General features: G+C 39.3%; 1 protein-coding gene across 2 annotated transcripts; it reads right to left on the reverse strand.

Moving 5' to 3' along the window:
- Positions 1–4,898: 4,898 nt before the first annotated feature.
- On the reverse strand, positions 4,899–12,064 carry COMMD8 (COMM domain containing 8). 2 transcript variants are annotated; one of them, XM_081123768.1, is made up of 5 exons: positions 11,889–12,064; positions 8,505–8,660; positions 7,761–7,913; positions 6,870–7,025; positions 4,899–5,805 (listed from the first exon to the last, which is right to left on the reverse strand). In XM_081123768.1, the coding sequence occupies exons 1-5, from the start codon at positions 11,952–11,954 to the stop codon at positions 5,785–5,787; spliced, it is 552 nt and encodes a 183-aa protein (XP_080979894.1). In that variant the 5' UTR covers positions 11,955–12,064; the 3' UTR covers positions 4,899–5,784. The 2 variants fall into 2 exon arrangements, with proteins under 2 accessions (XP_080979894.1, XP_080979895.1); XM_081123769.1 differs by lacking the exon at positions 11,889–12,064 and adding an exon at positions 10,518–10,674.
- Positions 12,065–12,367: the final 303 nt, after the last annotated feature.

A 12,367-nucleotide genomic window follows, 5' to 3' on the forward strand; every position in this document is an offset into this window, starting at 1 on the left:
TTCATAAAGTGTGCTTGATTGTACCCTTTCTGTTAGAGATTCGATTAAATTGTTCTAGCTGTTTCTTCCATTCCTTCTTATGTGCTTAAAGTATGTGATGCTATGTCTTTGCTATCTCAAAAACTAACTGTGGACAAAACCCGTGACGCCTGTAGACTGTGACTTATGTACATGAAAGAAGAAACAGATTTCCCTCCGCGCAGTGAATCAGTAAGAGACTGCTCGGCATCCTCTGATTCCTGACCCTTTGACCCTTCATGGCCTTTTTTTCTATTCTTAATCATTCATTGAGTAATCATGTATTCTTGTAAAATGCAAAATCAACTTACATGCAATCAGGTAAGGACACAAGACACACTTGTGCCCTCAATTTCAGGACTCACAGATACCCTAGCAGTCACAGGACTGTAGCTCACTCAGTAGTTGTGTTGATGATGTGGCTTTGCTATAACATCATTTGTTTTCTTTACTTTGGACAAGATTTTAAATGTTGCAGAGAATTAAAGAAAACCCATTTGCAGGCTGATGTCAAACACCATCAGCTATTCCCACGAAAGCCGTTGTGCAGCTTCTACGATGTAGTTTATTGCTGTAAATATGTACTATTTATGTTAGCTTGTTTATTCCTAAAACAAATAAAACTTTTTTATTAAAAAATGCCTACATATAAAAAGTTTACTTTGTACTGTTTAAAAAATGCAAGGTTTCACACGTATCTTTTTATAACCTTTAAAATGTTTAAAATCCTGAATCTATCATTTGAGAGCTTTTGTGGTAAAATTTAATACAAAGCAAAATCTTTTTTTTTTTTTTTCTTGGAAGAAATTCTTTGCAGTTTTATTAAACTGGGGGAAAACACTAGCACTTTTCTAGGAGTAAAAATAATTCTGTACCACTTTGACTTAAAAAAAATTGTATTACTTAAGATAACACACCTTATGAACATTTGAACAAATGGAAACTTTATATATTAGGGAAAAAACTGAAGTCCTCTTGTATTCCAAAATGATGCCTAAAGCGGACTTTAATAGCACCCATTCGTGAGGTGCGTTATGTCAAATTTCTTTTAAAATCTTCACTGTAAATATGAATATTAGAGTTGGCCTATTTGTTATTCTTTCCTAATTTGAAAACTTCCAAACTCATTCTCTCCCTTCAGAAACATGTTGACAATAAAATAATTAACAGGTTAAAGGTGTGGGGCTTATTTAGCCACTAATCGGTGGTTAGTAAGAGTCTAAATTCCGGAGTAGGGAGGACTAACATCCATCCAGCCAAATAATGGGAAATCAGCCCTTTATCAGCAGGTCCTTGGCCTGCAGTGTTACTGGGGGGTTTAGAGACATCCTACACTGGCTACTGTTTCCAGAAGACAGTTATACAGCGGAAGAAATGAGTGGCCATCAGTTTTATTTAAATTAGAAAAAGAACAAATATATTTGTAGCATGTTTAGGATTTGCTATAAGGATTGTAGGTAATAAGAAGCTAGCGCACCTACCTTCTGCTAGTATCAGCCAAGGCTGGTGGGAAATTGGACCCCTTGCGCACTGTTGGTAAGAATGTAAAAGGGTGTAGTCACTACGGAAGACAGTATGGAGGTTCCTTGAAAAGGTAAAAATAAAACTACCATTAGGTTCGGCAGTCCCACTTCCAGGTATTTAGCCAGAAGAATTTGAAACGGGATCGTGAACAGGTATTTGCACTCCTGTGCTCCTTACAGCGTTAGTCACAATGGCCAAGAAGTGGAAACAACTTAAATGTCCATTGATGGCTTAATGGAAAAAGAAAATGTATGTACATACAATGGAATATTATTTTTAGGGCACTGAACTATTCTCTACAGTGGATACTTGTTGTTAGGCATTTGTCAAAACTCAGCACTGACACAAAGAGTGAACCTTAATGTACACAAATTTAAAAATTCATTTAGGAAGTCAAGGGATCCCAGCAAGGAATACAGACGATGGTTAAAAAGTAAATAAAATCTAACTGTATTACAAATATGTAAAACGACCTCACTGAGCGGAGGGAAAAGGTACTGACCTAAGTAACTTTGAAAATGACTGTGGTCTGTAAAACTTAAGGGAAAAGGAAATGCACTGAAGTCCTTCCTAGGTCAAGTTGTTTCCCACCGGGGACAGACGAACAATTGAGATTCTGTGTAGATATACTGGGATGGGACTACTGCGCGAATGGGTGGTGGCTGGTGGGGTCAGGCCCCTCACTGCTGCTAAGGGGAGCAGACTAGAATGGCCCACATGGTAATGGACTCAGGTTGGAGACATCAGGATGAACTGGTGCAGCTTAATATACATATGGTTATGTAACTATTTATAAATGTGTATACACGCAGGTTAGTTTACACACATATATTTACTTGTTTTGTCAGCTGAGGGGGTCTAAAAGAAACAACTTCCCAGCAGCAATGAGCACACCTAGCTTGGTTTCTAGTACCATTCTTCAGTAAAACGAACCAGGGCTTCTTGGAGAAATGGCTGATTCTAGGACTGCACAGGAAACAGACAACATGAGCCTGGAGCATCTTTGTATGGCCAGAAAGTTAATAAAATAATATAAAAATAGATAAATAAAACCCACACTCCACTGATAACAAAGGGACAAAGGAACCAACTGAGGGAGTTCCCAATGGCAAAAGCTAAAATAATTTTGAGTAATAAAATGAGTATTGGATTATAACCCAAAGTGTAAAATAAATATCCATGAGTCCACACTATATAAATAAATGAATACATTAATAACTAGGAGAGATGAGACAAATCTGTGCAGAATTCCAGATATATACTCTGAACTTGAGAACTCCCCACTCCTTAAGAACAGTATAGGCTACACAGAGTGGCTTCCTTCCAAAGAGTACAGTATAGAAAAAGGAGAAATAAGAGCAACTTTACAGGGAAAAAACTTATCAAGCACTACCTCAGCCAGGTGATCAAAGTGAACGTCATCATAAATTCTGTTAATTGCATGCACCCTTGACAGGATGTGATGTGAATGGCACTTTACCTCTGTAATATTCCTCCCCAAAACCCATAATAACCCCCGTCTAAACATGAGAAAAACATTAAATTCCAGTAGAGGAACATTCTAAAAAATACCTCACCCACACTCCTCAAAACTGACATTATTAAAAACAAGGAAAGTATGGGGGGAAAAAAATCACAGCAAGAGAAGCTTAAGGAGACATGACAACTAAATATAATATGAATTCTGGAACAGATAAAGGACACTAGGTAAAAATTTAGGAAGGCTGAATAAACTATGGAATTTAATTTAAAGTAATATATTAAGTCATTAATTATAATAAATTAATATTAGATATTATTAATATAAGACATTAATAGTCTGGGGAAATGCATGTGTGGTAGACAGGATCTCAAAACTACTCTAAAAAAAATAAAGTTTCTTTATAGAAAGAAAAGGACAAGTTACAGATTGGGGAAAAATACCTGCAAGACATATATATGATAAAGACTAAAGCCAGGCTATATAAAGAACATCCAAAACTCAGTAAGAAAACAGTCCAATTTAAAAATGGGCAACAGATCTAAGCAGATATGCAGATGGCAAACAAGCACATGAAAAGACAGTATCATTAGTTCTATTAAAACCGCAATGATACACCACTATCCACCTATTAGAATAGCTGAAACTAAAAAGACTGCCCATACCAAGTGTTGGTGAGGAAGTGGAGGAGGAACGCGCATAGACTGTGGTCTGGAAGGTAAAATGGTAAAATCACTTTGGAAAGCAGTTTGGCAACTTCTTGAAAAGATAAACATAAACCTACCATATGATCCAGCCTTTTCACTCCTATTTATTCACAGGAAAGTTTAATGTCCATATAAAGACATATACAAGAATTTCATAGCATTCATTGTATTGTACTAGTCAAAAATTTTAAACAACCAAACTGTCCATTAGTAAGTGAATAAACAAATCATGGTAAAATTCTACAACAGAACACTTGTCAACAATAAAGAAATGAACTATTGCTATATGCAACATGAACTCAAAATAATGCTGAAAGGAGCCGGTGCTAACTCGCTCACTCGCTCTCACACACACACGCGTGTGCGTACATCCTGCATGATTCCATTTACATTAAACCCTAGAAAATGTGAACAAATCAGACTTTCATGGCAGGAAGCAGATCAGGGGCCATCTGGGTTGGTGGAAGGGCGCAGAAGCAGGGGTTACAAAGGAACAGCAGGACACTTTCAGGATTGATGCTCCCCACCTCGATTGAGGTGATGCTTTTCTGGGCGTACATATATTAAAACTTGTCAGACTGTAAACTTTAAACATGTGCAGGTTATAGTGTATCAGACTTCAATAAAGCATTCCAATATGCTAATGCAGTGACAATGTGGTGAGAGGGAACAAAGTAGAGTAAGATTTTTTCCTTCTCAGAGGAAGTACTGTTTGGAGGGTTGAAATTCAGAAGGGCCCTATGACAGCATTATTAGTGCTGTTACTGGTCCATAATGATAAGAAACTTGCACAGGAAGATAAATCAACTACCTCTCTAAGCACACTGTTTAGTTCAGCTGGTATACTTTTTTCCATAACCAAAATTTCCCAGTGAAGAAAGCAGCATATTGATGAACATTCTGGTAGCAGCTCATCTATCACTGACCTATAATAAGCAGTTCATAGACTGGCATGAGTCTAAGATACATTTTGAGAGCACCATCTAGGTCACACTCCAGTATGCATGAACCTAAGCCTACCCTCATCTGTATGACAAGAACAGTAATAATTGCTCTGGACACCTCAAATAGTCTCATACTCTAATGATCTATAAAGCTTGCAAATAGCAGGTTCAATTAATTATGTATTATTGCATTATGTAGAAAGTCACTTGAAATAAAGCAATATATTAAAATAAAATTGTATTTTTTATTTGTTCAGAAGGCTTATCTTTAAACTTAACTGAAATTAAAAATAATTTGTTTGCCAATAAACATCCAAAACTGTTAAATTCAGTATTAAGAGTTTATAACAAAAATGGACACATATATCTTACCTGATATTTGAATAGAAATATATACACTACACAATGACATACATTCTTTTTATCAGCTCTTATTCTCCCAGACCCAGAAATATAAGAGTAGCAGTGTTGTTGCATTTTTCCTATGTTCTAATGTAAGATTTTAGTTTCTAGACTTCATAAACTCAAAATTGTTCACACAGATTTACTTTTTTCTTGTTCATGTCTGAAGAGGTTCTTTCTCTAAGAATTTTTACATTTTATAATCTTTCCTTTGAAATATGAGTAAGATATGGAATCTCCTGAGATATATAGCTTATACATTCTTTAAAAGTTATTTTTAAAAAATATCACAAATTAGTCATATATATCCATAATATGCATCCTTGCTAGTCACATACTTCTTTTAGCAAGATTCAAGTTTATTTGTGCTTTGTATGTTTACATTACTTTTGAGCCTATTTTTAGTTTTCAGTAAAACTTTATCGATAAAGTTCTCAAATATTTAATAAATGAGGCCGAACAGACATTATGAAAATATAAACTGCTTCTATAGCTTTTTATCTTTAATTTTTTAATGCATTTCCTGTCAACCATGTAATTTCCTGTTCTTTAGGGAAGTTGATAAATTTTTAATCTTTGCCATCTCAACACGGCTGCTTTCTGAGCTCGACATAATAGTATATTGCAGGTTTTCTGAACACACAGTATTCGCTCTGTCATATCAGTTGCAGCAGTGGAATCTGATAATGTTGGTCTTCATTATTTCCAGTTATTTGAACTGCAGGATGACCTTAAAAACAAAGGAGGGAGGGGAGAATCAGTTTACACCAGAATGATGCCAACATCTGCTAAATGAGATGCTTTGTAATCTCTATAAGTGCCTCAAGAATTTATAACAAGTGCACTGCTCAGTAACCCATGGCACATGCCTGTCAGGATCCATGGTTCAGAATCATTTCACTTTTACACCAGGTTCTACCACACACCCCATCAGACATTTAGTCTCGTTCAAAGGCAAGCCAGTACGTTTGGTGACTGGGCATGTGGACCAGTCAACGAGGCACCAAAATGGCTGAGTAACTACAGAGTGTGGAGGGAAGCTGAAGTATACCAGGGTTTAAAAAAAGACAGAGCCAAGAAGATTGGTTAGTGGCAAGAGACTGGTAAGAAAAACTGACTTCAATAACTGAGACTCGATCACTAGAGAAAATGCTGAGCAATAATGAAAGAAATATACATAACAAAGATAATTATTTTTATTTCTTCCTCACAGCAGCGGTTTCTACCGTTTAAATATTATTTTTCTCATTAATTGAACACTAGGAATGGTTACTATTATTCAGCCATTCCTTTGTAAATGTAAAGCTTTTAGTCATTTATTAATTCTATCTTGTCTCAACATGATTTTGCCCTAACTACAAGGCATATTTGGTCTCCTGTAGTTAAAGCAATTTTCTATTATTTGTTCAGTTAAATAAGACACTCTTTTCTTCAAAATCATACTATTTTTAATCACAAAAACTCTTCAGAATTAACTAACATCCTAGCCCCAAGATAAAAAAAAAAATTTTTATCATTAATGTGCACTGGAGCAAAACAAATCTAGCCGTTATAACAGCACTATTCTTCTTTCAAAAATAACTACTTGACAAATTATGCTCAAAACTAAGTAATTAAAATTACAAGTTATAATTAATTTAATGTCGAAAAGATACAGAACATAATTTCTGTGCTTGACATAAAATATCAGGAAGAAAAATATTAAAAGCAAACTATGAGTTTTTCTTCATGGCTCTAATGGTATCATTCAAAACTGAAACATTTTAAACCATAAAACAAAATTAAAACAAATACCTTATTAGCTGCTTCCAAGGAATTTATTAGATTCTGCAGCTCTTCTTTGCTCATTTCGATAGAATATGGTTTGACTTCACCATTTTCTTTTACGTCTAGATGGAGGTTTAAGAGTGGCGTTTGTAATGTAGCAATCTTGTCACTGGAAAGTGCAAGCTGTTTAAAATGAGAAAAACAGTAATTAATAGGTACTAAACAGGACCATGTTAAATATGCATCAGAGCTTATGAACAACACATTTAAATAAATAAAGTACTCCTGTTCACTGTCAAGTACAGGGAAAGGTGGAAGAACTAAAAAAAAAAATAAGCCCAAGCCAAACCAACATATATCTAAAAAACAGAAAGAGAGTGAATAAAAGTGAGAACGTAGATTAGGAAAGAGACAACCAGACAGAAGCAGAAATCTAGAGCAGAGTTATGGCTGGGAAGTACATATGCATCCAATGGGTCTAAGATACGACAACTGTGCTTTATGAAACTCGCTGATCATGACTCTCCTTTAAAAAACATTTTTAAATGCTGTTTTAATAACATTATAGATTTCTCCCTCGAGATAGAATCACATTTGCCAATCTTGGGAAGATTAGAAAGTTCTAGCCAAAAATAAATGTTAAATACATACATACTGCTCCACTATTTATAACATGTAATGATTTATAGCTCCAGTTAATTAAATTTATAATTGTAAAGTTTTATACATGGTTTGGATATTTATAATATAGTGATGCACAATTAATACAAAAGATATAATTTTAATTATCTTTGATACCTTTATGGGACACTGCATTCTCAAAATAACAGAAATTTTAGATGTGTATTATAAAAAAATAAACATTTCTTCCTATTCAAAAACTGAAATAAAAAACATACTCATAAACAGATTTTTCACCTTTAACTGCCAATCAAAATCCTGAAGCTGTGCAGAGGAAATATCAACTACTTCATTTAACAGAGCCTGCTTAATTTCATCTTTTCTACTTTTCAAGCATTTCATGATAGCTTCTTGATGAGATGAATTCAACTGATTCAACTGCTGAGATATCTAGGAAAATAAAAATAAATGGTTATAAGTGAAAGGTCCTTTCTGTTTAAAATGTAAACACATAGTTGTACTCTCCTTTCACATACCTTTTAAATGGTGGTAAGTGAGAAAAAAAAAGAAATACTTCTGTCACCATGAAAAGAATAAGATGAGAATGCATAACCAGCAAACTGGAAGTTTTAACAAATTTTTGCAAAACAAGAAGGAAAAGGGCTGAATGATGAAGGGCATGAAAGTGAATACATCCAGAGACTACTAAAAAAAGCTGGTCTAGCTAGATTAATACATCAGAAATGTAAACAACTGTATAACTGTGGTAATGGGGTGTCAGCTATTTAACTTTAGGTTTTCTTCTATATGATTTAAATGTTTCACAAGTTAAAAAATACAAACCACCAAAAACAAAACAAAACTACAAAAACCCAGAACTTCTACAATCAGATTTTCTACTTACAATAATGAGGCTTTTCTTATTAGCTACTTACTAATGATGGTCCTTGTATTATATAATGTCCTAAAGACCAAGTTAATAAAAAAAATCTGAACAGCAATTATTATTTATTGTAACATAGAAATTTAGACTAAAGTTACCTCTTCATCAGATAAATTTTTACCAACAATAGCTTTGAAAAACTTGGTAATATCTTCTAGAACATGCATCCATTCTGTGGAATCCCAAACATTCTGATAATCCTGGTGGAGAGGATAAGTTCGGCCGCAAATGCCATCAATTATTTTGTGAAGAAGCTAGAGAGAAAAAAGGAAATAAATGTTAATTATGAGTAAAACTGTAAAACAGATTTATCTCCCTTGCAGCAAACAAATGTTGGGAGAAGGTCATGTTATCTGCAAGAACAGCTGAGGTTGAAATGTAACTATTTTTAACATTATTTTATTAATTAAAAGTTAGAACTTCACACACAAAAAAGTCTACCATTTTGTCCATGTTCAGGAACTAAAAAGTTATATAGATATACTGTTGTTTTTCCAATGTTACTGAAAGGAAGATGGCGAGTATAAAAATATTTATACCAGTAACTACAACAACAGTGTATAACTCTTAGAGCAAAGTCTTTTCCAGTAGATCTACAGACTTCATTTTCCCTTGCCTCCATTTTTCACAACAGTTATACTTACTTGCTTTGGCCCACTCCAAGGAAGTCCTCAGTACCTTTCTTTTCCTTTTTTTACATTCCTTTTTCTCTATCCTACCTTAATATCAGCAAAGGAAATCCTAACATAGCAGACTGTGGATTTTGGCCCTGGAGGGTTTGGGTCAGTGGTTAGAGAATGAGCCCGTGGACTAAAGGATCCCAGGTTCGATTCCAGCCAAGGGCACGTACCTCAGTTGCAGGGTTGGTCCCCGGCCCTGGCTGGGGCCCATGCAGGAGGCAACCAAACAATGTTTCTCCCTCCCTCTCCCTCCCCCCCCCCCCCTCTTCCACTCTCTCTGAAAAGCAATGGACAAAATATTCTCAGGTGAGGATTAAACAAAAAAAGACTGTGGATTCTGGAATGAAACTGGCCAGCCTGAATCCTAGTCCCACTGCTTAACTAGTTTTGTCAAGCTATTTAAAAGTTCTGTGCCTGTTTCCTCACGTGTAAAATGAGGATACTATCAATACCCTCATCATGTTGTAAGGATTAGATAAGAATACATGCAAATCACTTGGCATACTGCTGGCTTATACAAGGCACTTAAACGTTGCTAGACATTGTTATTATTATTTATTATCACTGTTACTACTACTACTACTACTATTATGTTCCATGCCTTTAACATATATTAACTGACTACCTACTATGCCTGCACTATTCTAGGCAAATGATTAACACGGTATTCTTTCTCAGGGGATAGTTATGTCTTATAAGAGTATTTCAACCCAAATAACATTTTAGCAGCATTTTCAACTCTTTTCCCTGGCTCATATTCCACTCCATTTTAAGCAGTAACTCCTTCTCTCTCACACCACACCTATCAGACCAGAGATGAGCAACCGGTGACGCCACTTCTAAACGATGGCTAATGCACTGTATGAGTTTCCTCATTTGTAAAATCAGAGAAGAGTTAAGTCGTTTTTTTGATCCTGGTAGGAATTAAGTAAGTTAATTCCCTTCTATCTCCCCCACACTTTCCCCATTAAAAATGGGACAGAGGAAAAAGGAAGGCCAAACTTTAGAACTTATAAAAACTACCACATACCCCTCTTTCACATTATGTAGGCCAAGCACCCATGCCCACCCTTCACCCATAGTAGATGGTACAGAATAGGGACTTATGCAAAGCTGCCCATCACTGACACTAAAGGCCAGCCTACTAAAGCTTGGGATCCAGATGACTGCCCCAATAATAAACTGAGTTTAATTTACATTAATCAATTCCTTTCCTCAACAAAGACTGATCTAAGAAGCACCTTGAGTCAGACACAACTCTCAAGAATTGGTGATATAAAACAAGTATCTACCCTGAAGGAGTTCAGACTAAGACAGAGACCAGCGGCAAGAGGACCAGTTAAGAAGTTGTGTTCAAAGACTTCATAAGGCCTGAAATGTTGGGGAATAGAGATGGTGGGAGTAAACATATTAACATGTTAATTATAATACCAAGTGTCAGCCAGTAGTCTGAGGTGAGTGGGCAAAAAGAATCACAGCTCCCGAAGCTACTGCTGAAGCTCCACATTGCACATATCGCTTTCTTTCATGGGTTGGCAAATGTCCTTCGGGTCTAATACTTGGGGCGCAAAGTTTTTTTGCTTGAAAGCTCAAAGCGGGAAAAAGAAAAAGAAAAAAAAACACTTCTCAGTCCGATTTTCCTATTATAGCAACCACTGGGTTTTCCTCCTTTCACAGATCACAGTCAAAATTATGCACTGTCTCCACATTTCTCTCACCTTTCAAACTCACTAAAATTTTTTTGCTGCCTAAAACAATACTTTAAAATGCCAATGCCTTTGGTAGTAAGGCTAAACACAGGAGCACCGCATATAAAGACTTGAGCCCTCTGACTCCTGCTCACCAGCCTGGCCTTCGCCTCCCTCCGCTTCTCGCTCAGAATTTCAGCAGGTCCCCAAAGCGCCCCTCGGCAGGGAGCGCGGGGGAGGCGCTTTCCGCTTCTAGCCTTTGCAGCTCCAATTCCTCTGAAACACTCTCTCCCCTCCAGCCTGTCTGGTTCCTGCTCATCCTTCAGGGCTAAACCTAGAAATAAATCTAGACGCTCCTGCCAGCCCCTCCAACTCTGGGGTGCTACGCCGCCCCCAAGCTCACCACTGGAAAACTCTGGGCTTCCTGCCGGGGCGGCCAGCTCGCCCGGGCGCAGCTGGGTCGCATCCAACACCTCACCTCCCCACCGGCGGCCGGCGCGCAGCGGCGTCGGGGAGACGCGGGCTGGACGGCTGAGCGAGGCTCCCCGCGGCTCCTCACAGGCCGGGTTCCGCGCAGGCTGGCAGCCAGCGCCCGTGCCACCGCCAGAGGGAAGGGCCGCCCGGTCACCGGTAGCCCTCACTTTTGTTCCGTTTCCCTCAAGGGCCAGGTATGCTTCCCCAGGGCACCGGGGCACCCCGGCACCCAGCACTGTGCCTACAGGTAGGCAGCATTTGGGAGGTTAGTGTTGGGTAAATGAGTGAAACGTGAGTGAGAAGCGGCAAACCACCGGCTCCACGACCTGAGTCTGAGAGGCTGCGCCGCGGCCCCGCGGCCGCCGCAGGGCCTCTGGGTCCCGGCCAAGCCGGGGAGCAGACGGGCCGCCACCAGGGCGCGGCCTCGGGAGAGGGAACCGCAGGCGGCGGCACGGAGGCGGAGCCCCCAATCTCGGCCTCCACAGCTCCCCGGGAGCGGCAGGGGGCGGCCACCCGAAATCACGCCCCTGGCCCTCCCTTCCCTGGGCCGCGAGCCCAGCCCCGCGAAGGCGTCTCGGGGGGACGGGCCTGACCCCCAGGACAGGACGTCCCGGAGCCCGACCCCGCGCCGCCGCCTCACCTGCGGGCCCCGCTCCGCGGGAAGCTTCTGCAGCCGCCAAAGAGGCGCCCCCTCTTCCGGCTCCATCCCGGGAGAAGCCGGGGCCCGGGTCACGTGACAAGCCGGGGTCGCGCCGTCCGCACGTGACTCTCGGGCGGCGCGGCCTCGGCCCGCAGGCGCGGCGCTCTGTGCGCGTGCGCAGAAACGCAGGCCCGTCTCTCCCTGGGGAAGGTGCTTCCGCCGAGGAGACCGCGCCGCCGCCGCCGCCTCGTTCCTTTGAAGATGAAGCCTCGCGCATCTCAAAGCGGTTTGCGGCCTTGTTCAGTTCTGCCGAACCTTCTGCGCTCTTTAGAGGGGCAACCGTATTTGGGGGTGCCCAGGGCCTTGATATTCATGTCTTACTAAAGTATCCTGATTTGGAAGGTGGATTAAATAAAGGTTTACAGTGGGTGAGATGCTTCTTAGGGTAATTCCTGAGACGGTACTATTTTCATCCCATT

This window comes from Miniopterus schreibersii (genome assembly GCF_964146895.1).
Source record: "Miniopterus schreibersii genome assembly, chromosome: 1".
In the NCBI taxonomy this organism is placed as follows: Eukaryota; Metazoa; Chordata; class Mammalia; order Chiroptera; family Miniopteridae; genus Miniopterus; species Miniopterus schreibersii.